Genomic DNA, 24,469 nt, shown 5'->3' on the forward strand with positions numbered 1-24,469 from the left:
AATAAAAAATACAGCTGTTCATAGTTTGTTCGTGTTAGTTTACAGTTCATTAACTAATGTTAACAAATACAACTATTGATTTTAATAATGTATTAGTAAATGTTAACATTAACAAATATTAATAAATGCTGTAGAAATGCAGTTCATTATTAGTTCATGTTAATGTAGGCCTGATGTTAACTAATGAACCTTATTGTAAAGTGTTAGCGAATATAAGATTAGCAGTCTGTTCAATTCATTTTATAAGAATAATAAACACAAAAAGGACTGTTTGAGTTGAGTATTGTGCATTTTTCCCTTACTATTATTTTTTATTAGTTGTTTAATTATTTTAATGGAACCGGAACCGGAATCGTTAGGCAGAACCGGAATCGGAACCGGAACCGGAACCGGAAAATTTCTTACGATTCCCAACCCTAATCTTCATTGCACCCAGCTGTCTTGTGTTATGTTCATTAGTGTCTGTTTATTTATATCTGGTTTGTTTCTGCTTTTGTTATCGTGGTTTCATTTATGGTCACTGGTTTCTCTGTTTGTTTTCTGTTTGGACTGCTCTGTGGATTTTGACCCTTGCCTGTTTGTGGATTGCGTGTTGGATTACCCCATTAAAGCTGCATTTGGATCTTACCTTCTTGTCTCTGTGCCAGTCCGTGACAACAACGCCTACTTTTACTTTGTCACATCGTTGTCTCCACCCACTGGTGTTCGGTCAAAGAGCAGCGAGTGGATCTAAAGTAACAATTGTTTACACTAAGATTGTGATAATAACAAGATTGTGATGCCACACAGATGTTGTGCTGTTCGTGGCTGTGGAAAAACATCATCTTTGCAGTATAATACTCACACAATGTGCCGTCTGACAGCCAGCTTTCTATGTGTGTGTTTCAGGTGTGTGCTCAGAAAACGATAAATTAAATTAAGTTTAAACTGATATTGTCAGGGTTCTGTCACTTCGGTCTAGTTTATTTCTTGGTTTTGTGACAGAGCTCTGACACTCCCGTTCTTGTCGTGTTTTTGTGTGAGCATATGGTCTCGAGTGTTCTCGGGGCCGTGCGCTCTCTTGTCTGCGTGCCTTGTTTCATGTTGGGAGCGTGGTGTTCGGATCCCGGCACTCGTGTCTAGTTTGGTTTCGGTTTTGTGTCGGGATTCGGACACTTGCGCTCCCAGTCCTGTCTTTATTGTGAGGGCAAGGGTTGTGTGTACTTTCACTTGCCGTACACTCTTGTCTCATGTTTTGTGTAGCACACGGTTATTTCCACCTGCCGCGTGCTTTCATGTTGTGTTTTTGTCTTGTGTTGTGTAGCACGCAGTCTGTGTATCATGGGCTGCGTGCTCTCATGTTGTCTTGTTTTGTGTGAACACGTGGCTTATGAGTTTTCATAGTCACGTGTTCATGTCTCGTCTTGTGTGAGCACATGGCTTGTGATTTGTCTTCATTGGACGTGCTTGTGTCTTTGTTTTGTTTGGTGTGAGCACATGGCTTGTCATGTGTTTCTTTGTGCCATGTGCTCTCATGTCAATTGTCTTGACCCCGCCCATCTTGTTACCTGATTATTGGTTGATTTGCCCCACCTGTCCTCCCTCGTTACCTGCCTTGTTTGCTCTCCTATTTATTCTCCTTGTGTTTGCAGTCCTGTGCTGGTTCGTTGTTGTATCTTCCCTTGTGTGTCAAGTCAAATCCCAGTCTAGTCAGTCGAGTCAAGTTTTATTCTTGTCTGTTTTCCCCCACGGGGTAGTTTTTGTTGTTTTGTTTTATTTTTATTGTTTAATAAAAGTCCATCTACCTGCATATTGAGTCCTCACTTCATCCTTCCACCACCCAAACCTGACAGATATAGCTTTAAACAAGGTTCATTACTGCTATAATAAAAATACACATACTTATTATAGGTATAAAATTCTACATACGGTACATTTAATTTCTGACAACAAATATTTTAGCAAATGTATATTTTAGTCAGAATTATTGAGCTCTGTCTGATTGGGGTCAAAGTGTGTTAAGTGGAGACCTGCTTGCAGAACTGCAAGAACCTTTTTTTCCTGTTGCAGAACTCCATTCCTGACAACAAGATGGAAATATCTGTGTAACATTCTAACATTTACAGATGGAGAATATACCTGTGAAGTGTAAGATATGCAGTATGCACTGAGGAAAACACCACATCACAAACGCATTAAACAGCACAAGTATCTGTCTGTCAGAGCATCTAATGAGGCAACACTACACGTTAACTATATTTTAAAGCCCTTGATATAAAGCATGAATCATGTTTAGGACAAACTGGATTTGGCACTTTCCATACAGCAGCTCACTCTGAGTCCTCCACTATTTTTAAGATGTGCTCATATGAAAAAACAAAAAAATGAATCCCGCACACTATCAACTTGCAAAACAATAAAAAAGACACTTTATTAGCAACGTTTCGATCGTAAGATCTTCATCAGGCATAAACATTGTATTCAAACTCCATTGTATTTAAAACATCATGAATCACAAAGAATCATCAATATCCAATCAAGATCAGTGATTAATCATTAACATCACATTATTAACTCAATTATATAATAAAATAATATATATATATATATATATATATATATATGATATCATTAATAATACTCCTTTATATTTATTATATATATATATATATATATATATATATATATATATATATATATATATATATCTCTAATGATCATATTTCATAACATCACATTAAACAATGCTTCATCATTCATACCCATAGGTGATAAAGTCTGAAGAGTAAAAATCCAGAACAATTCACGTCCTTGTAAGAGCAATTCAATATCGCCCCCTCTAGGTGGCACACTCACTTTTTCAATCCCACAGAAGCGTAAGGAAGAAACATCATGATTAAAAGATAAAAAATGGGCAGCGACTGGATAGTTAACATCTTTTCTTCTGATAGAACTTTTATGTTCACTGATTCTTTCCCTGCGTTCCATTCGGAAGGGCTCATCATCCCTCTGCCCTAATCCCTTCAAAGGGTTTACCCTCCGGAGTGAGAGCTTCGAAGGGATGAAGGGTGTAGGGATCAAAAAAACTCTTCTTTTGGAACGCACTTCAGCGTCATCTTAACGAGACAATCAAAGAGGATAGATTGTGCAAGCTGCACCCTTTGTTTAACGTTAGTTTATTTATTTATTTATTTTAGGTTTATCGCATGTAGGCTATATTGTATCTATGTATTTTAAACATTTCAATGGACTGATAAAGGGAGCTGTAAAGTATTTTTGTTGAAGTACAATGTCGTTTTGACCATAATGTACCAAATCTAACTCGTATAAATATTACAGTAGTATTGAAAAATACTATACATACATAGTTAAACTCTGAGCCTCCTGTACCCATTCTGTGATGTCAAACTTCCCTGTGCAAAGGATCATGGGGGCCCGAAGTGTCCATCAGTTGTTCCCTTCGAAATCCTTCATTCCGAAGGGCCCTTTGAAGTGGCCAGTTTTGAGCACTTCGGTTTGGAACGACCCTTCAATATGGCGGCCATGATTATTTTCACTCCGAAGTGCCCTTCGGAGGGCGATATATCCCGTTTGGAACGCACCGTTTGTTTCAATTGACGTGAAGTTTTTCCCACATAGCCCAAACCACAAGGACACCGAATCAGATAAACAACGTGTGTAGACGTACAAGTGATAACAGAATGAATACCATATTTCTTCCCAGTTCTAGGATGACAAAAGAATGAGGTTTTAGTTGTATTATTACACTGCGCACAATTACCACAGCGATAATTTCCATTTTGTAATGGACTAATCAATTTCTGAGAGGACCTAGCAATACCACTTTGAAAACGAGCGTGTACTACATGATCTTTTAGATTTTTCGCTCGTTTAAATACAATCAGTGGAGGGTGTCGAAAAATTGTACTCAGTTCGGGATCAGAAGATAATAAATACCAATATTTTTTAAAAATGGATCGTATCAAGAATGACTTAGAAGAATAGGTCGTAATAAAAGTAAAGGAATGCTTTTTCACTTTTCTTGACCTCTTTTTTAACAAATCAGAACGAGTCTTTTGAAAAGTAGTACTGAATGCTTCGTCAATCCATTCAGAAGGATACCCTCTATCTAAAAATTTCTTTTTCATAATCTCCGATCGAAACATTGCTAATAAAGTGTCTTTTTTATTGTTTTGCAAGTTGATAGTGTGCGGGATTCATTTTTTTGTTTTTTCATATTTTGACTATACCAGTCTTCTTTCCTACGCACCTATCTATCACCGACAGGTGTGCGACGCTGATTAGTCATTGATTGATTCACACTCAGTTGCTTGTTGACTGATAGAATTGTTTGCTTAACGCACCCTGGGGCTTGCAAACATTAGAACATGACTTCATTTCAAGATATCAACAGTTTGACTGAGAATTGCGCCAATACATTGGCATTTTCTCTAGAAGAAGCAGAAAAGATTCTCTTTCCAGAAAAGGACATTGATTTTAATTTATCACAGGATGAACATCGAGTACAACTTGAAAGACTTTATCATAAAGAAATACGTCTGAAAATGCATGGATCCACATTGAGTGAATATTGGAGGAATAAGAGAATTCCATGCGGTCTGAGAATACCAAAACCTCCGACACTGTGTAAGCGGAACAAAGTTTTTTTTAAAGAGATGGAGTGAGATTCTTAACAAGTGTTCCATGGACTTGATGCTTCTTATTGTGGAACAAGTTTCTGCTGATGTTAGAGAAACCCATGATCAAATTGTTACATTGGAAGAGAAGATTAAGTCTACTTCTCAAATTGATTTTGACTCCATTCTTGATTCCATAAAAACTTCTACGGCTAAATATCGAGATAATTTGAAGGAAGTCAAGTTAAAGAAATACAAACGAGATACAGAGGACTATCTTCGCAATGAGGTATATCCATGGGATATTAGTTCAGCAGCTACAGCTACCATCTCTAACACCAGCAACGGTGCTTTTTATGAGACCAGCCAAGTTCGTGGATCATCTAGAACTACATCACGCTTTCGTAAGCACTCGAGAGAGACTGGTTCCCCTTACGACTTCGGGCCTAGTGATTCCACGGAGAATGAATTCACAATGGACAGTGACTCAAGTGCTCAAGGTTCTACATCTTTTTTGGGCAGGCGTGCTTCCCTACGCAGACCAGAGAGAAGAAAAAATGCCGAAGAGGCTCAAGGGCGTCAAAGAAACTTACGACCGTGGACTCGGAGCTTCTCAAAGAGACGGTAATTAATATTTCTGAAAAAGAACTGTCTGTTGACCAAATTGGGGTTTTATCTAAAGGACTGTCATTTGTTCCAACGAGTGGTGTTTTAGACAGATGAAATTACAATATATTTTTTTCTAAATCTGTGTCTGATTCATCTAATAGATTTACACCCTTTAGACCTAAGAGTACTTTTTGCCCACATATGTCGAACCATACTATTCATACTTTTTGTCGGTTGGTTGAACAAGATGTTATGAGAACCTGCTCCTTTAGTAAAGAAAAGTCTTATAATCTTTCTTTGAATGAGAAAAAAGCTCTGACAGAATTGATGAATGATCCGAATATTATTATAAAACCAGCGGATAAAGGAGGAGCTATTGTAGTTCAAGATAAGATTAAATACCAACACGAAATTCTCTCGCAGTTACAAAATTCTAGGTTTTATAAGAAACTGCCTAGTGATCCTACGAGCCACTATCAATCTGAGGTTTTTTCCTTTTTAGAGAATGCGAAAAAACAAGGCTGGATATCCCAATCAGATTTTAACTTTTTATATTGCCAACATCCGATTAGACCTGTTTTTTATACTCTTCCTAAGATCCATAAGCGTCTAATTGACCCTCCAGGCCGACCAATTGTGGCACAGACAAACTCACTTTTATCTCCTTTATCCCAATATGTTGACTTCTTTATTAAACCATATGTTCAGTCTTTACCGTCTTATATTAGGGATTCTACTGACTTTGTTAATAAGATTTCTGATTTACATGATTTACCGGATGATTCTTTATTATTAACTTTGGATATAACCAGTCTATACACAAACATCTCACATGAGAGAGGGCTTAATGCCCTTAGACATTACCTTGCTGCACGAGGTGATGCCATACCACCTTCAGAGTTTCTTGTTGAGATGGCTTCATATGTTTTGAAATATAATTATTTCAGTTTTGATAAGGATTTTTTTCTTCAGATCAGCGGTACTGCTATGGGTTCGATCTTTGCCCCTAATTATGCCAACTTGTTTATGGGTTTTTTTGAGTATTGTTATGTATTTAATTTTGAAAAAAATCCTTTTTGTCCACGTATTATCAAATGGTATAGATACATTGATGATATATTTTGTATTTTTTTGGGAGACTATGATGAGGTCTGTGAATTTGTGTCCATTTTAAATGATTTTGTTGACGATTTGAAATTTACTGTGGAGGTTAATGTTTCTAGGGTACATTTTCTAGATATGTGGGTACAAAAGAATGAAGGTCAGTTGATTACAACTCTGTTCACAAAAGAAACTGATCGCAACACGTTGTTACTTGCGACCAGCTTCCATCCTACTTCTTTGAAGAAGGGTCTACCCAAGAGTCAGTTTTTTAGATTGAGGAGAATTTGTCATTCAGATACAGATTTTATTGAAAAATCGGAGATTATGAAAAAGAAATTTTTAGATAGAGGGTATCCTTCTGAATGGATTGACGAAGCATTCAGTACTACTTTTCAAAAGACTCGTTCTGATTTGTTAAAAAAGAGGTCAAGAAAAGTGAAAAAGCATTCCTTTACTTTTATTACGACCTATTCTTCTAAGTCATTCTTGATACGATCCATTTTTAAAAAATATTGGTATTTATTATCTTCTGATCCCGAACTGAGTACAATTTTTTGACACCCTCCACTGATTGTATTTAAACGAGCGAAAAATCTAAAAGATCATGTAGTACACGCTCGTTTTCAAAGTGGTATTGCTAGGTCCTCTCAGAAATTGATTAGTCCATTACAAAATGGAAATTATCGCTGTGGTAATTGTGCGCAGTGTAATAATACAACTAAAACCTCATTCTTTTGTCATCCTAGAACTGGGAAGAAATATGGTATTCATTCTGTTATCACTTGTACGTCTACACACGTTGTTTATCTGATTCGGTGTCCTTGTGGTTTGGGCTATGTGGGGAAAAACTTCACGTCAATTGAAACAAAGAATCAGTGAACATAAAAGTTCTATCAGAAGAAAAGATGTTAACTATCCAGTCGCTGCCCATTTTTTATCTTTTAATCATGATGTTTCTTCCTTACGCTTCTGTGGGATTGAAAAAGTGAGTGTGCCACCTAGAGGGGGCGATATTGAATTGCTCTTACAGAGACGTGAATTGTTCTGGATTTTTACTCTTCAGACTTTATCACCTATGGGTATGAATGATGAAGCATTGTTTAATGTGATGTTATGAAATATGATCATTAGATATATGATATCATTAATAATACTCCTTTATATATATATATATATATATATATATATATATATATATATATTTATTTTATTTTATTATATAATTGAGTTAATAATGTGATGTTAATGATTATTTAATCACTGATCTTGATTGGATATTGATGATTCTTTGTGATTCATGATGTTTTAAATACAATGGAGTTTGAATACAATGTTTATGCCTGATGAAGATCTTACGATCGAAACATTGCTAATAAAGTGTCTTTTTTATTGTTTTGCAAGTTGATAGTGTGCGGGATTCATTTTTTTGTTTTTTCATATTTTGACTATACCAGTCTTCTTTCCTACGCACCTATCTATCACCTACAGGTGTGCGACACTGATTAGTCAAAGATGTGCTCATATAAAAATTGATATAAACAGTATTGCCTCATTCCATATCGTATATAAAAAATATATCAATATATCAAGTCAATATACTGCCCAGTCATAGTAGTATCCTTTAAATGCTTAGGGGTATTCAACACAGGTCAACACACTGAATCAATGCCTTTTGTCTCTATGAAGAGAAGCTTCATCTTAAGCGTTAACCTGGTGACACATTGCTCATCAGTTGAGCTTTGTATAAAGTGGCGCACATTATCGCATACACTATTTCACATTTGAACTTCTTACGAAAACTTTCCGCCTAATTCACAATATGTGCGTAAGCACAGGAATTTGTTCTATACCTCGTTCTAATGTTGATGAATTCAGAGTATTCTAAATGAGCGACTGTGTGCCCAAGGTAATTTACATAAGACACACCCAAACCATGTCGTCACTCTCAGCAAATATGATGCTCTTTAAAGATGCATTCACGCAGCAAGATCCTCGAGCCAAGAGTGCAAAACAAGTTCAAATGCAATAGACACCATTTCTACAGACATTACAGACCTCTGATTAACCAGCTGTACATACATGTATCTTTGTTTTAATGCAGAGCTACCTCACAGCTTCAGCTATAATGCACCTTTTATTTACCTTTTCTGATATATTGAAAGGGGCTCTATGTAGTAATGACAAGTACGAAATAGGTACTGCAGTTCAAATTCAAAATATTGTTTGCCCCGCCCCCTCCTTCAAAGACAGGGGTGGCCAGCTTGGACACGCAACAAGAGGGAGCGCAATTGACAATGAAATGACTTGATTTATCTGTGTTTTAATATGATTTTGTTCATAGAGTTAGATGGATGCAGAGGCTTTTTAGTTTGGGTAGAATCTGCGATTCTCTGACCCAGTTTGTTTGCTGGTTTCCATGGCTGCAATACACAGTGTTTTCCGCCAACTGGCAACCTGTGATGTCGAAATACTATTGGATAAACTGGTGGCACACGGTTTCGCATAGACCAAAACAAAGACAGACATTCCGACACGGAACGCACATTTCAAAACAGAATATCTGGCTGTAGCATTGTTTTTCTGAGAAACAAGTAGGTGAACTTAGCATGTTTCCTAAACATCTTCAAACATATTGGGGTATTTTTATGCTTTATAAAAGTTAAAATCTTACATATAACCCCTTTAAGATCTAAATCTCTGTTTAAAATGTCATCTTATGTTTGTAAGGCACCAAGAGTATGTGATTTTTGCGTTACACATTTTTTTTGTGAATTTAGAATAAATTGTAGAGTGAAAGTTATTGATGAATCATGATTTGTTTGTGAAAACGTTCGTAGGCATATTTCACACACAAATTTGTGCGTACGCATGCTTAATGAATGAGACCCTAAGATCCATGAAAAAAGATTGCACACCTTAACGTTAGTCATCCAATCAGATTCAAGCATTGAATGCCTCTGCAGTATAACTAAAGCTAAGCTTGTTACAAAATTCCTCCAGCTTGACATACTTGAGTTTGTCCAGTCTGTAGTTTGGATAGTTGAGTTTATCGGAGAGCTGCTTGATTCCTGAATCTCCTGGGTGATTGTAGCTCAGATCCAGCTCTCTCAGGTGTGAGGGGTTTGAACTCAGTGCTGAAGACACATAACGACAGCCTTCTTCTGTCACCATACAGCCAGACAGCCTACAAACACACACAGCAACAGCAAACAGATATTAGTTTGACAATCAGATCAGTCACTATCACACACTGACCTGTGCAGTTTGCATTTGCACATATTTTTTTGTAGATTCAGTCACAAAATTAACAAAAGTGTCTGTGGAAATGTACTAGAGTAAAAGCATTAATTTACTTTTATTAATGTAGTGAAGTCAACAGACACATTTATACTTATTTGCTTTACAGAAAATGTTTTTCAAACATTTACATTTATTTCTGCCATTACGTATGTATTATTTATTTTTAACCATTTAAAAAACTTATCCTCCAGTAATTTCCATTGACTACTTTTTTCAAATTACATTGTTTTGAATTGAAAATATACTTTTTTGTATTACATTTTACGTATTATGTTTACATGATTCATTAAATTTTTAATTGAATATGAGAGAGTAAAAAAAGTAAATTTGTGTGCACGCTTTACTAAGTCGTTCCCTCAATTTCTTAAATTGTGTGCTTGATTTAGCAAATCGAGGTAACCAATTATAATTTTGGACCTTGGCTAAGATGCTAAGAGGTACACCACACACAGCCACTAGATGTTCCTACCAGTTTGTGTCAGAAGCAATCCATGCATTAAATAACTGTATTTGAAACAGCAGTTTGCAATATGTTTAGTAATCACACTTCATTGAGGGCACATGTCAAAAATAAATTATTGGTAATTTATTGTGATAGCATTGTGTTTATTTTATGGAAAACCATTTACCTTAGTATCTGGAGTTGACAGTTTGGACTCTTCAGTCCATCAGAAAGAAGCTTCACTCCAGAATCCTGCAGGTCATTGTTACTCAGGTCCAGCTCTCTCAGGACAGAGTTTGAGGATAGTAGAGCTGAAGACAAACTCTCACAGGAATGAGTGGTGAGATTACAGGACTGTAGCCTGTGTAAAAAACAAAGGAAACAGCAATATGAATGTGTAATAGGTAGGGTTTATAATCTAAAGCACAGATGACTTGCAGAATCCTTGAATGTTGTAATTTAGTTGAGGCAAAGCTAAAACCATCAGATGTATTCAGTGTGTTACAAGTGAGGCTCCCACACTTCAACCCCAGCACCACCGGAGGGAGCCTTCACCGGAATATTGACTCTTTACGATTTGGACTGCATTTCCCATAGGCCCTCATTCCTGGGACTGATTGCATACACACCTGCACCACATCACACTCTCACACTATTTAAGCAGCACACACATCGCGAAGTCTTGATTTGCCCCAGTGATCATTTCTGAGCGTTGTTGTGGATTATTCTGTTGCCGATTGGATTGTTTACCCGTGTGATTCTCTGCTGCCTGCCCTGACCCTTGCCTGTTTATTGGACTGTATTTGTCTGCTGCCTGCCCTGATCCTTGCCTGTATACTGAACTCTGTCTGCCTGTCACCTGCCTCGACCTCTGCCTGTTCCTGTTTACGTCTCTTCCTCTGCCCTTGCCTTGTTGTGATTGCTCTTAATAAAAATCTGCAAATGGATCCCCACCCTGTTGACCCTTCATTACACAGTGATTGAATTTAAGAAAAAATGTAAAGCTATAAAAGAAAATGATATGGTTTCCTTTAGATTATGTAACTGTAACTGTAAATGTAACTGTAAAACTGTAAATGTTTCAATAATTCAACACTTCATAAAGCATCAAACCAGGGCAGTTTAACACATATTTTATGTACAGTTTTTTTTAAATATTTCATTGATTGTCACCACTGTTGAGGTTTGTATGAGTGTTCATATCTAAATGTGTAATGTTTTAAAAAATGTACAAACGGTGATGTTGCGTCTTTGAAAGACAAGCTTTAGTCACCTTGTCTCATTTTTAATGCATCACACATTTTTTATCACAACAACTGATTTTCACATTTAATACCACTACCACTCTTTTGTTTGCTTTATCATCAAACTACAAAGTAGCACATGCTAAATTCATGAATATGATTTTTTTTTTTTTTAAAGTGGAGTGATTGTTGTCAGTGTTTCTTACTGAGCTGATCTGGATTCTTTAATCACAGGCAGAAGCTTCTGAAGAACTTCATCTGCTGTATTTTGTGCTCCAATAAACTGTTTTAGATCAAAATCCATCTTCTGCTCTGATGTCAGCAACACATAAACCAGAGCTGACCACTGTGAAGAGGAGAGTTTGGTTTCTCCTATTTCTCCAGATTTCAAATAACGTTGGATCTCCTGCATCAGTGAATCATCACCCAGTTCATTCAGACAGTGGAACAGATTGATGGATCTCTCTAGAGAGTGATTCTCCCTGATCTTCTGTTTGATGTACTGAACCGTTTCCTGTTTGTTGAAGGAGCAGCTTCCAGTCTGTGTCAGTAGTTCTCGTAAGAGAGTCTGATTGGACTTCAATGAGAGACCCAGAAGGAAACGCAGGAAAAGGTCCAGATGTCCATTCTTACTCTGTAAAGCCTTATCCACAGCTCTTTGATGCAGCTCAGATAATGAAACATGTTTTGATGAATTATTTTGGAACAAGAACAAAATCTTAGACAATCGAGTTTGTTTGCTTTTATTAAACACATTTCTGTTCTTGTTTGTACAGTAAATGTGAGCATATAGAGCTGCTAGATGTTCCTGAAGGCTCAGATGAACAAAGCAGAAGACTTTCCCCTGATACAAGCCCAACTCCTCTCTGAAGATCTGAGTGCACAATCCTGAGTACACTGAAGCTTCTGTCACATCAATGCCACACTCTCTCAGGTCTTCCTCATAGAAGATTAGGTTTCCTTTCACAAGCTGCTGGAAAGCCAGTTTTCCCAGTTTGAGAATCATGTCTTCATCTTTCACTTCCTTCTGATAGTCCTTCTCATGTTTGATGTTGGTCTGAATGATCAGGAAGTGTGTGTACATTTGAGTGAGAGTCTTGGGAATCTCTCCTCTCTCTGCTTCACTCAACATCTTCTCTAGAACAGTGGCTGAGATCCAGCAGAACACTGGGATGTGGCACATGATGTGAAGGCTCCTTGATGACTTCAGGTGTGTGATGATTGTATTGGCCAGACTCTGATCACTGATTCTCTTCCTGAAGTATTCCTCTTTCTGTGGGTCATTGAAGCCTCGTACCTCTGTCACTCGATGGACACACTCAGAGGGGACGAGATCAGCTGCTGCTGGTCTGGAGGTGATCCAGATGAGAGCAGAGGGAAGCAGATTCCCCACAATGAGGCTCATCAGCAGTTCGTCCACTGAGGCTGATTCAGATATATTACACAGTTTCACTTTGCTCTTAAAGTTCAGAGACAGACGACACTCATCCAGACCATCAAAGATGAACAACACTTTATATTCATCACTGGATATTTCCATTTCTTTGGTTTCAGGGAAAAACACATGAAGAAGACCTGAAAAACTGAGTGTTTTGTCCTTCATCAAGTTGAGCTCTCTGAAAGGAAGTGGAAATATGAGCTGGACGTCCTGATTCTCTTTCCCTTCAGCCCAGTCCAGGATGAACTTCTGCACAGAGACTGTTTTTCCAATGCCAGCGACTCCCTTTGTCAGCACAGTTCTGATGGGTTTGTCTTGTCCAGGTAAAGGTCTAAAGATGTCATTGCATTTGATTGGTGTGTCCTCTGTTGCTGCTCTCCTGGATTGTGTCTCAATCTGTCTCACCTCATGCTCATTATTGATCTCTCCACTTTCACTCTCTGTGATGTAGAGCTCAGTGTAGATCTCATTCAGGAGTGTTGTGTTTCCCTGCTTTGCTGTTCCTTCATTCAGACACTGAAACTTCTTCCTCAGGTTTGATCTAAATGTGTTGAGGCTGTAGGCTTTATGACTGTAAAATAAAAATGCCACATTATTACACGGGTTCATAAGCACAATGCCTAGTTCTGTATCATATATTCAAATTCAAATATCTGTTATAGAAATGTTTTACCTGAGATCAGGCTGTGTATGTCCACTCTTTAAATGTATTGGCTGATCTATAGACGCGTCACTCTTCATAGACTCTGGTTCTGATCTCTTCTGATGAACTGAGCTAAAACAGAGAGAGATTAATGTAAATACTTCAAATTACTGTATTCAACAACTCAATTCTTTATTTATCATTAAAGAAATAACTTTAATGTGTGTTTTACATTATAATCATGTTTTTATAGAAATGTTATACCTGAGGCCAATCCGTGTATCTGCACTTTTAAAGTTTACTGGATGACCCATAGACACATCACTCTTCATAGACACACAGCTGGGCTCTGGTTCTGATCTCTTCTGATGAACTGAGCTGAAACAGAGGGAGATTAATATGAATACTTAAAATTATTGTATTAAACAACTCAATTCTTTATTTATCATTAAAGAATTAATTCTAATGTATGTTATACATGAAGATAAAAATACCCAAAAAGAAAGTAAGTAAAGTAAAGTAAGTAAAGTTTATTTATATAGCACATTTATCACAGCAGAACTGACCAAAGTGCTGAACAAAGAGACAGGAAGCCAATGAAGAGAGGCTAAAATTGGTGTGATGTGATCTGTTTTCTTTGCCCCTGTCAACAGTCTCGCAGCTGCATTGTGTACCATCTGTAAGCGTGCAATGGATGACTGAGGAAGACCCAAATATAATGAATTACAGTAGTCAAGGCGAGAGGTAATAAAAGCATGAATGACTTTCTCCAGGTAGAAGAAGAATGTCTATCTCCTGTAGAAAATACATGATAATCAGTGCTTTCCACACATAGACTTTATATTAACGGCTGCCCAAGTATAGTTGGTGGCACATTTTTGCTTTTATTTTTTTACTCCCTTATACTTTTTTTATCCGTAGAGATAATGAAACCATTCCCATTCGTTTTAGAGGCCGTTCACATATTGCGTCTAAAAACATGTGGAAAACGCCAAACGCACCCCTTTCTGTTTTTTTTTTTTTTTTAAATGCTCATTGCTAAGCAATCATGAGCCATGTTTTTAATGAAGAAGAAGAAATTTCAGCAAAAGATAAATGGATTTCCAGACCTTGCATTAGCTATAATAATAGATTATACTACTTATGGAGATGAGAAATAAAAAACCCGCACTGTACAGGTATGATCAGCTGTTCGTCCATTTTGGCAGAGCTTTCGATCTCTATTTGAGCGCGTTTGTCCCGCGTCTACATTTAAAATAACGAACTTGAGCGTGCAAAAGACACGACATGTGAACGGCCCCTAACTATTGGAAAGTCTCCATACACTCTATTGTTTCGTACCTGCTCGATCAGTGTGCACAAAAAATGGGAGCGTTTAGCGGAAGTTCTACCCGGAAGACTCTAATGCACGTCATTTCTCATTTTCTAACCAATCATTACACGTCACCTGAGTATATAAGTTCTGTTCCCACCCACTATTGTGTTCGCAGATACCATCGCCGGCATTCAGCCCCATCCTCCCCACCACCAGGTCGGTCCCTGCAAACATCTGCTGCCCTCCGGATTGTACTATGGACGGTGCCTACGCCAAAGAACTTTATCATTTATCTTTGATATTTACATTCAAACTGTTGAATAAATTGTATTCAAACGTTTCTTTGCTTCCCGAGTCTTTCTAGTAGAACTGTTTACTCCCACTGACAATCCCACATGTGCTGCAAAGTCCCTCAGAGATGCAGAAAATATCACAAAGACCTGGTGCACGCACGTGATCATGTTTGTTCCACAGTGCATTTATAAGAGCAGTTGGCCACATCCAGAAAAGTTAATGGGTCCTCTGCTGGATGTATATGGTAATTGCACAAAAAATGTATTTCCTTCAGATTTCTCTAACCAGCAGATGACAGAATTCTGCGTCTAAACCCTAGATCAATATCCAGAAACAACTATTTAATTTTGATCATTATCATCAATTTTTTTTTTTCATTAAAATGTAATATTTCATATGCATACAAATGGTGTAGTTGAGGAATTTTGCGGTAAATGGATAAAAAAAGTAGCCAACTTCATATCCCCGCAAAAACAAAGCATAATCTGTATCCAAATGAATTTCATTATTTTTTAGTTTTTTTTTTTATAAAGTCACACATTATTTGTTGTTTGTCACATGAAGTAGATCATTTTTGTGCCATGGGTGAAAGGAGGATTTTCCACCTGGCTACCACCGCAAGTATATTTCAAACCTGTGGGAAGCACTTATAATATAGATTGCCATACTATAATTGTTACGTGTAGCTGGTAGAGAGACGAGGCAGATACGGATTTCCACAATAAAGACATCACTTTAATAAACTCAGGTGAGGAGAAACCAAACATACACTTAACACAACAGTATTACAACAGAGAACGGACCAGGAGTGAAGGGAGTGAGTGCCATATAAAGGGAGTGCTGATAATAGAGTCCAGGTGCAGGTGATCCGTGATGATGAGGAGCTGACGAGGGAAGTGAGTGCAGGTGAAGAAACAGGAGGATCATGGGAATTAGAGTCCAGGGGAACAAGGGATCTGTAACAGTACCTCCCGGTAGGCGCGTCCTCGCGCCGTAGATGGAACAACCGGGAGGGGGGTGGGCACCCTGGAGACCTCAAGCCGGTGCAGGGGGAGGAGCAGACTGGAGTGGAGGTCTCCAGGGCAGGTTCAAAAGCCATGGCGGGTCAGGGGCTGAAGGCGGCCATGGCAGATCTGGAGCCATGGGCGGCCATGGTGGGTCAGGTGCCGCGGACGGCCATGGAGGGTCAGGTGCCACGGACGGCCATGGAGGGTCAGGTGCCGCGGACGGCCATGGAGGGTCAGGTGCAGCGGGCTGCCATGGCGATTCAGGGGCCAAAGGCAGCCATGGTGGGTCCAGAGCCTTTAACGAGGCCTTGCTGCCGTCGAGCCCAGGAGGCGCTGAAGGACCGGCGGGAGATGGCGGAACCAGCGGCTCCGCCAACCGAAGCGCAGCCGGAGCTCCAGAAGGCCGCAGTTGAAGACAGACGACAGACAACAAAGTGAACACCGGAGGGAGTGAGGAGGCCAACTGGAACCGAGGGACGGAGGGACGGAGCGGAGACGGAGGAGTGCAGTCCAGAGGTGAGGGCAGGCTGACGAGGGACCAAGGTGTGAACGGAGGCAGGATGGAGACTGGTGAGACTGGTGGACTGATGGGCAACGGTGGAGCAGAGGGAGGTTGGAGCCAGGGTGAAGGTAATCGACCAGAGGGCCGAGGTGGAGATCTGGGTGAGGTGGCTTGAGGCGGAGGTGCAGTGCAGACACAAATGGGAGGAGGCGGGAGAGGGAGGCAGGGAGGGAAAACAGTCTTTGGGCTGGAGAATTCAATAACACAGTTCATAATAGGAGCGGCTGGCTCGGCGGTGGCTGGAGCGGCTGGCTCGGCGGCGGCGGCGGCTGGAGCTGAGGGCTCGGCGGCGGCTGGAGCTGAGGGCTCGGCGGCGGCTGGAGCTGAGGGCTCGGCGGCGGCTGGAGCTGAGGGCTCGGCGGCGGCTGGAGCTGAGGGCTCGGCGGCGGCTGGAGCTGAGGGCTCGGCGGCGGCTGGAGCTGAGGGCTCGGCGGCGGAGACTGGAGGTGCAGGCTCGGCGGCGGAGACTGGAGGTGCAGGCTCGGCGGAGGAGACTGGAGGTGCAGGCTCGGCGGAGGAGACTGGAGGTGCAGGCTCGGCGGAGGAGACTGGAGGTGCAGGCTCGGCGGCGGAGACTGGCGCTGCTTGCTCGGCGGAGACTGGCGCTGCTTGCTCGGCGGAGACTGGCGCTGCTTGCTCGGCGGAGACTGGAGAATTCTGCTCGGCGGAGACTGGAGAATTCTGCTCGGCGGAGACTGGCGCTGCTTGCTCGGCGGAGACTGGAGAAACTTGCTCGGCGGAGATTGGAGAAACTTGGCTCGGCGGAGACTGGAGCAATTTGCTCGGCGGAGACTGGAGAAACATGCTCGGCGGAGACTGGAGATAATAGCTCGGCGGAGACTGGAGATAATAGCTCGGTGGAGACTGGAGAAACTTGCTGGAGCAGAGGGCCAGTCCATCCCCTCAAATACTATGAGGATTCCCGTAGGAACGGGTGCGGGCTCAGCGGAGACTGGAGCTGTTTGCTCGGCGGCAGAGACTGGAGTTAACTTGGACCTTCTCTTCTTCCTCCGCCTTCTGGACCCAGCAGTGGAGTGTGGTTCCAGCATGGAACAGGCAGGAAGTTCGCTGGAGGGGTATGCGGAGGAAGACGGTGGCTGACTGACTGGCCCGGCTAACCGTATTTCTGGATGGACTAGAGACAAACACCCATCCTGAACACAATCAACAAAGAATTTGGAGTCATTTAACCACAAAATGGAATTGATAGTTTCGCTTAAGGAGAAGCGATAATCAGGTTCACCAAAACGGATAGTGTCGTCATCTAGTCCATCCAGAAACAGGGAGATCAAACATGCTTCAGGCCAGTCAGACAAAAAAGCGAGCTCAACAAACTCCTCCACATACTTCTCCAGCGAACGACCAACCTGCAGGAGCCCGATGAGGCGATCGCCGGTTGCCAGAGGTGTTGGAGGAGCAGGAGCCAGGGAGCTGGGGAAAGTCTCCATTTCTTTGTGGAAAATCCGGTCGGTATTGGTCCGTTCTTCTGTTACGTGTAGCTGGTAGAGAGACGAGGCAGATACGGATTTCCACAATAAAGACATCACTTTAATAAACTCAGGCGAGGAGAAACCAAACATACACTTAACACAACAGTATTACAACAGAGAACGGACCAGGAGTGAAGGGAGTGAGTGCCATATAAAGGGAGTGCTGATAATAGAGTCCAGGTGCAGGTGATCCGTGATGATGAGGAGCTGACGAGGGAAGTGAGTGCAGGTGAAGAAACAGGAGGATCATGGGAATTAGAGTCCAGGGGAACAAGGGATCTGTAACAATAATCATGTTTTTATAGAAATGTTATACCTGAGGCCAGTCTGTGTATCTCCACTCTTAAAGTTTACTGGATGACCCATAGACACATCACTCTTCATAGACACACAGCTGGACTCTGGTTCTGATCTCTTCTGATGAACTGAGCTAAAACAGAAATGAAAGCGTTAGCGCAAGTTCTACCAGGAAGACTTAATGTCATGTCATCCTTCGTAATAAGCCTGGCCAATCACTGCTTGACACCTGGTATAAATGAGCACTGAATTCTCTGTTTCACATTCGCAGTTGATGACGCTGACGTTCCTCACGATGCATGTACAGGCCTATTATTGTGATTATCTAAATAATCACACAGAAAATGTTAGCGGTAGTTCGATGTACTACAATGTGAAAATGTTAATTTCAGATGGAATATGTTAAATGCTACAGCGTCATTTAAGTTCATGTTAGCCTATCATTTTGAATGTTCATTGAGCTGTCGCGGCAATGAGAGAGACAGTAATTCCCGTTTCAAATTTCAGAAGCATGCAGGTCCACTCTTCGTGGATTTCTATTTTCGAATTTCGTTTCAGCAAAATCACGTGACATGTGGCCTATCATCAAAGCACTCTTCAATATTCTCTCGTCATCACTACAACAGCCACTTCATCTCAGTTATAAGTATTTTCATCGTTTTATGCACTTTGATGTCATTTGGGTGTATAATTGTACTCTTTTGCTCTTTTAGATACATTAGCAGAGGTGTACAGTGCAGTCTGCATCATGACCCACATGACGCCGGTTACCGTTTGTTTTAGAAAAGCACAGAACAAAGAATGGCGAACCATGGCTCGTTGCAAGGCTCAGGGAAACCCCACACGTTTAAACTTTAAAGCAACATACACCCAGATCCTACATCATAATCAGAGGCCACACGATTAACAGAGTTTAAGCTGGAATAGCGAATTAGCTCAGTGATTTTACTATGTCCTACTTAATATGCTGTAAGGTATATCTCAGCGGGCATAGAATAGCACTAACATCAGTGCATTTTTTTACAAGATGTAATATAAGTCTAAGGTGTCCCCTGAATGTGTCTGTGAAGTTTCAGCTCAAAATACCCCATAGATTTTTTTTTTTTTTCATTTTTTTAACTGCCTATTTTGGGGCATCATTATAAATGAGCCGATTTAGGGTGTGTGGCCCTTTAAATCTTGTGCTCCCCGCCCACGGAGCTCGCGCTTGCCTTAAACAGCACAAACACAGTTCACACAGCTAATATAACCCTCAAAATGGATCTGCTCATTCTAAATAAGTGGTGTGGTGACATCAGCGGCATCCATAGTGTTTTCCTCGTGCTGTGCCAGGTAAAAGAAACACCTGTGTTGCATTAGCAATCAGGGATCAAAGCTATAAAGGTATGATGTTTTTGTTGTTTGGGGGGGTTTTTCTTGTGAGTGCTGCTGAGTTCCTTGCCAAGGCTGCCAAGCCGGGACGTGGGCTGGAGATTATCGTACGACGCGTGCGAATAGATTGGGAGGGATAGTTTGTAGCATTGGGCGTTTTCCCCTGCTAAGTTAGGCGGCCGCCGCTGATTTCCTCGAACGCTGTACCCCACGTCCGGTAGCGGGTAAGAAAGCCAGCAGTACATTTTTATATTTATTTATATATTTGTTGTTATATATGACAGTGAATTGCTCTGTTCGCCGGGGAGGCCTTGGGTAATGTGTATATTTATTATGGTCCCCCGGCGCCATGTGTTTGTAAAGTGAGTGTGTGTGAATGAGTACGGGGTATGAGGGCAGGTTATCAATTCCCATATCTCCCGTACTGTATACTGACGACGGCTGGGTATTTAGCTTGAGGGGTATTGATGGTATGTCGTCTTGATTGATATTTGGGTTATCTATTTATGTGTGTATTTATGTGTGGTATTTATGTGATTTAGTACTTGATATTTATATGGCTTTGAGGTTTGCTGTGTAATGAAATTATGCATGTTGGGAGTTCACATGAATTTAATGTATTTCACAACAACCATTGAAACCCTGGGCTGTATAGTTTGCCTTGATCGTTGATGCTGTATTCTTTCATGAGTTAAGTTTACTGAATATCATTCGTGCAAATACATAGCCAGTTGAATGGTCCCTGTCATGATTGCCTTGACCTGCTGTCACCCTGTGTTTTAATATTATGATTGTACAAAAATAAAATTGTTATATTTGTATTTGATTAATATTGTGGTCCTTGTGTTTTCTTGGTTATTGAGCCCATATATAATTTAGATCCAGTAGAGAACCTGTGTATTATCCCTATAATTTGCTGGGGTTGTTACACATACATCGGATCATGTGAGTATTGTATTTATTTGGATGTTTACATTTGATTCTGAATGAGTTTGATAGTGCTCCGTGGCTAACGGCTAATGCTACACTGTTGGAGAGATTTATAAAGAATGAAGTTGTGTTTATGAATTATACAGACTGCAAGTGTTTAAAAATGAAAATAGCGACGGCTCTGGTCTCCGTGAATACAGTAAGAAACGATGGTAACTTTAACCACATTTAACAGTACATTAGCAACATGCTAACGAAACATTTAGAAAGACAGTTTACAAATATCACTAAAAATATCATGTTATCATGGATCATGTCAGTTATTATTGCTCCATCTACCATTTTTTCACTGTTTTCCTTGTTTGCTGTTGTCTGATGTTTCAGCTGTGCACATCCAGACGTTAATACTGGCTTGTCTAATACCTTGAACATGAGCTGGCATATGCAAATATTGGGGGCGTACATATTAATGATCCTGACTGTTACGTAACAGTCGGTGTTATGTTGAGATTCGCCTGTTCTTCAGAGGTCTTTTAAACAAATGAGATTTATATAAGAAGGAGGAAACAATGGAGTTTGAGACTCAGTGTATGTCTTTTCCATGTACTGAACTCTTGTTATTTAACTATGCCGAGGTAAATTCAATATTTAATTCTAGGGCACCTTTAATGAAATAACAAGACCTTAACATCCTTTAAAGCTTTGAGTGTTGGACCCGTGTCTAGCAGCAGAAAGAACGACACGCTTTGTAACTTATGGTGCATCTAGTGTCGAAGTGACTTCCTTTGTAACGTTAGAGGCAGAAACATTATTAAGTATGGTCTGTGTGGTAATAAGGCTATCTTTCTGCGACTATATATTGCGATATGACAAATTCAACAGATTATTTGAATAACCCTTTTCGGAAAGTAATAATTCTAGAATGATTGGGGTGGTTTAAATGAAATAAATGGTGTTTTATATATTTCAGGTAAGTATTCAGATCCAGGAAATAAATAATTAAAATGTAAAATAACACTGCATAGTCTTCACTGCATTAAATGAATTTAATTTACCTGTGCTAAAGGCACAATCTCGGCGTGGAATCACGGGCGCGACTGCCAATGAGAGACCGATTTCAGTGCCACACGCGAGTCCTAGCCTGGACTTCAGGAAAAGGAATCAGTCAATTCATTCTACCGAAATACTTTCAATTGCTTAAATACTACTCATGCAGGTAAGTTTATTTTATGAATTAAAACTGAGGTAACACAGCTTCACTTGGGCTCTGAATCTGCATCCCCAGGATTCGGACGAAGGATGGGGCCTACACCAAAGAACTTCAGTACAACAAAGCATGAAATGTTGAACCATGTTTACTTGTACCGTTCGTCACTACCATCTGTTTATACTTTAAAGAATAAATAACATGTAAACGTTTACCTGCCCTCTGAGTCTTTATGTTAGAACATCATTTATGATTACAATCATCTTTAGATAATATAAAAAAAAAAAAAAAACAATTATGACAAGCACGAGGCGGCTTATTGTTTTCAATAAATGTTAAACTTAAAAAAAATCAATAGATAGTCATTTCCTCTATAACATAAAATTATATTTAATGAGTTACTCAAAGTACCTGTATTGTGGAAAATAATCTTGATTTCTGGATGTTTGTGTGTCGTCCATGATGGATCTGAACAGTTTGATCTCCACCTCTGACTCTAGACGGAAGTGACAAACAATCACAGAAACTAAAGTAATCAAACAGCTTTTATAACTCATCTGAATGATCCTGAGCTGGAGAAATAGATCACCATCACTCAGACACATGAAGTTAGTCACATGTAAACACAAATGATCTTTAGACTTTTACACAATCACAGTCAGCATTAAACACACAAGAAACATTGATCATTTTCTTTAGGTTGAAGAATATCATACATACCGATTCACAGAAATCCTACAGCTTTTCCATCGAGTAGAAACACATAAATTCCTGCCTAAACTTTTATAATCGACTCTATTACAGTTTTAAAGATATTAAAGTTATTTCTGTCTGTTTAAAATGGCGAAACGTCAGCTCTGAAGATTACTTTCACTTTCATTTAGACAGCAGGTGACTGAAACAGGTGTTGTGCTGAAATAGGTGATTTATCGAAAACTGTCACCAGGTGTCGCTGTTCAGCAAATGACGTGCAGTGGGCAGACGCTGAAGCGAAATGATGCTTTAAAATATGTTTAATGTTTAAAAACGTCTAAGGTAGATATTTCGTAGCGAGCACAGACATGCTTGAATAGAGAATAAATTAAATATTAATGCTGCGCTGTTCTTATCACAGAATCTGAGGGTCAAACATGAAAAAAAATACCACAGTAATTTTTATAGTAAATACTATAGTGTTTTGAACCATACTATAGTAAAGTACTTGAATTAATTTGTTGTGTTAATTCTATAGTTACTGTGGTAATATAATAGTAATATAAACAAATTACCAAGTATAAACCAAGTTTGGACACTCTTGACATTTTTCAGATCTTAACTGATTATAAAATTTGTGGGAGACATGGAGACATAAAGACATAAAGACAGTTTCAGCTGATTTTATCAGTATAATCCTCTGAACGCACACTAGATGATTATAATGTAATATTGAGTTCCTGTGAAACACTGTTCCAGTGGGCGGAGCATACGAGCATATTCATGAATATTCACTCCGCTGTGGGCGTGGCTTTACTGAAACACAAACAAACGAAAGGAATGAAAGTTGTTGTTTTATCTTCGGATCACAACATGTTTGATACATTATTTCGATAAGATAATACAGCCGAATGAACACATGCCAATTTACATATTCAACTGTTTATAATCTTTACATAATAGGATAAAATGATCGGCTTTGCACGAGCTTTTATTAGAAAGCTTTCATCAGGGTTTAATGTGTCTCCTAACGTTAGAGATACAAAAAACTAATCGAGCACATATTTCTGTTTTTCCTCGTCACATATTTTGAAGTTGTACATTACTGTGTCTCTATAATTGTTTATTTTGCAGCATCGTGACTTTCACTAGAATGAATGAAATAAAATTCAGATCTAACTGCAAGTTTTAATAAAGATTTTAAAATCTTCTCTGATGTTGTTTTGAGTTCATTCTTGTCAGTTTTCAACCATTGGGTCATGCTGAAACAACACATTTAGACTACTTTGGGCATTAGGCTATCTAAATGATTTGACTAATATTTACACTAAAAAGCTATTTTTTCAATTAATTATTATTATATTATTTATGTATTTATTATGTATTTATTTTTTAAGGACTGCACTGACGCTGTTTGATGAGAACTGAACTAAGCTGGACAATGAAAAACTGTTTTCTGCAGAGCTGCTATATAGTCAAACTGAACTAATTTAACATCTGCATCATCACTGAACTGACCTCAGTTCAGCAACACTATTGTCTTTTTAGAGAATTGATCTCTGTTTGCATCATCGAATCATTATTTTCCTGATGATCATTAAAGCTGATTTGAATCAATCTGTATTATATAAAGCCTTCTAAAATAAATGTCTTCACTTTAGTTATTATGCACATTCACTAATAGTAAATGTAAATGTATGCCATGTTTTCATGACTTCATGTTGTAGTTTGCAGAAGCTGTCCTAACAGGGGTTAGTTTGATGTTTGAAGACAGATCTGATTGGCCATAGGCCTGTGTCTGCTGAAAGCAACAGGTGCTTATATATAACACATACTGCTGAATATAGCTGTAAGACTGATGCTGGACCGTCTAGACCAAGAGAGGGCGACTCTTTGAGAAAACAAAG

General features: G+C 39.4%; 1 protein-coding gene across 3 annotated transcripts in view; it reads right to left on the reverse strand.

Annotated features, from left to right (window-relative positions):
* LOC125269696 (NLR family CARD domain-containing protein 3-like) overlaps positions 1 to 22,750 on the reverse strand; it is a 61,360-nt gene extending 38,610 nt beyond the window's left edge. The window contains exons 1-8 of one of the 3 annotated variants that reach the window (XM_048192639.1): positions 22,590 to 22,750; positions 22,281 to 22,365; positions 18,381 to 18,494; positions 13,661 to 13,774; positions 13,427 to 13,528; positions 11,522 to 13,324; positions 10,259 to 10,432; positions 9,340 to 9,513 (exon numbers count right to left, since the gene is read on the reverse strand). In XM_048192639.1, the coding sequence (XP_048048596.1) occupies positions 9,340 to 9,513; positions 10,259 to 10,432; positions 11,522 to 13,324; positions 13,427 to 13,528; positions 13,661 to 13,774; positions 18,381 to 18,494; positions 22,281 to 22,330 (2,531 nt within the window). In that variant the 5' untranslated portion in view covers positions 22,331 to 22,365; positions 22,590 to 22,750. The remainder of the gene's footprint in view (positions 1 to 9,339; positions 9,514 to 10,258; positions 10,433 to 11,521; positions 13,325 to 13,426; positions 13,529 to 13,660; positions 13,775 to 18,380; positions 18,495 to 22,280; positions 22,366 to 22,589) is intronic. The other 2 variants (XM_048192640.1, XM_048192641.1) reach the window with 2 other exon arrangements.
* Between the last annotated feature and the right edge of the window lie 1,719 nt (positions 22,751 to 24,469).

This window comes from Megalobrama amblycephala, linkage group LG6 (assembly GCF_018812025.1).
Source record: "Megalobrama amblycephala isolate DHTTF-2021 linkage group LG6, ASM1881202v1, whole genome shotgun sequence".
Taxonomy (NCBI): Eukaryota; Metazoa; Chordata; class Actinopteri; order Cypriniformes; family Xenocyprididae; genus Megalobrama; species Megalobrama amblycephala.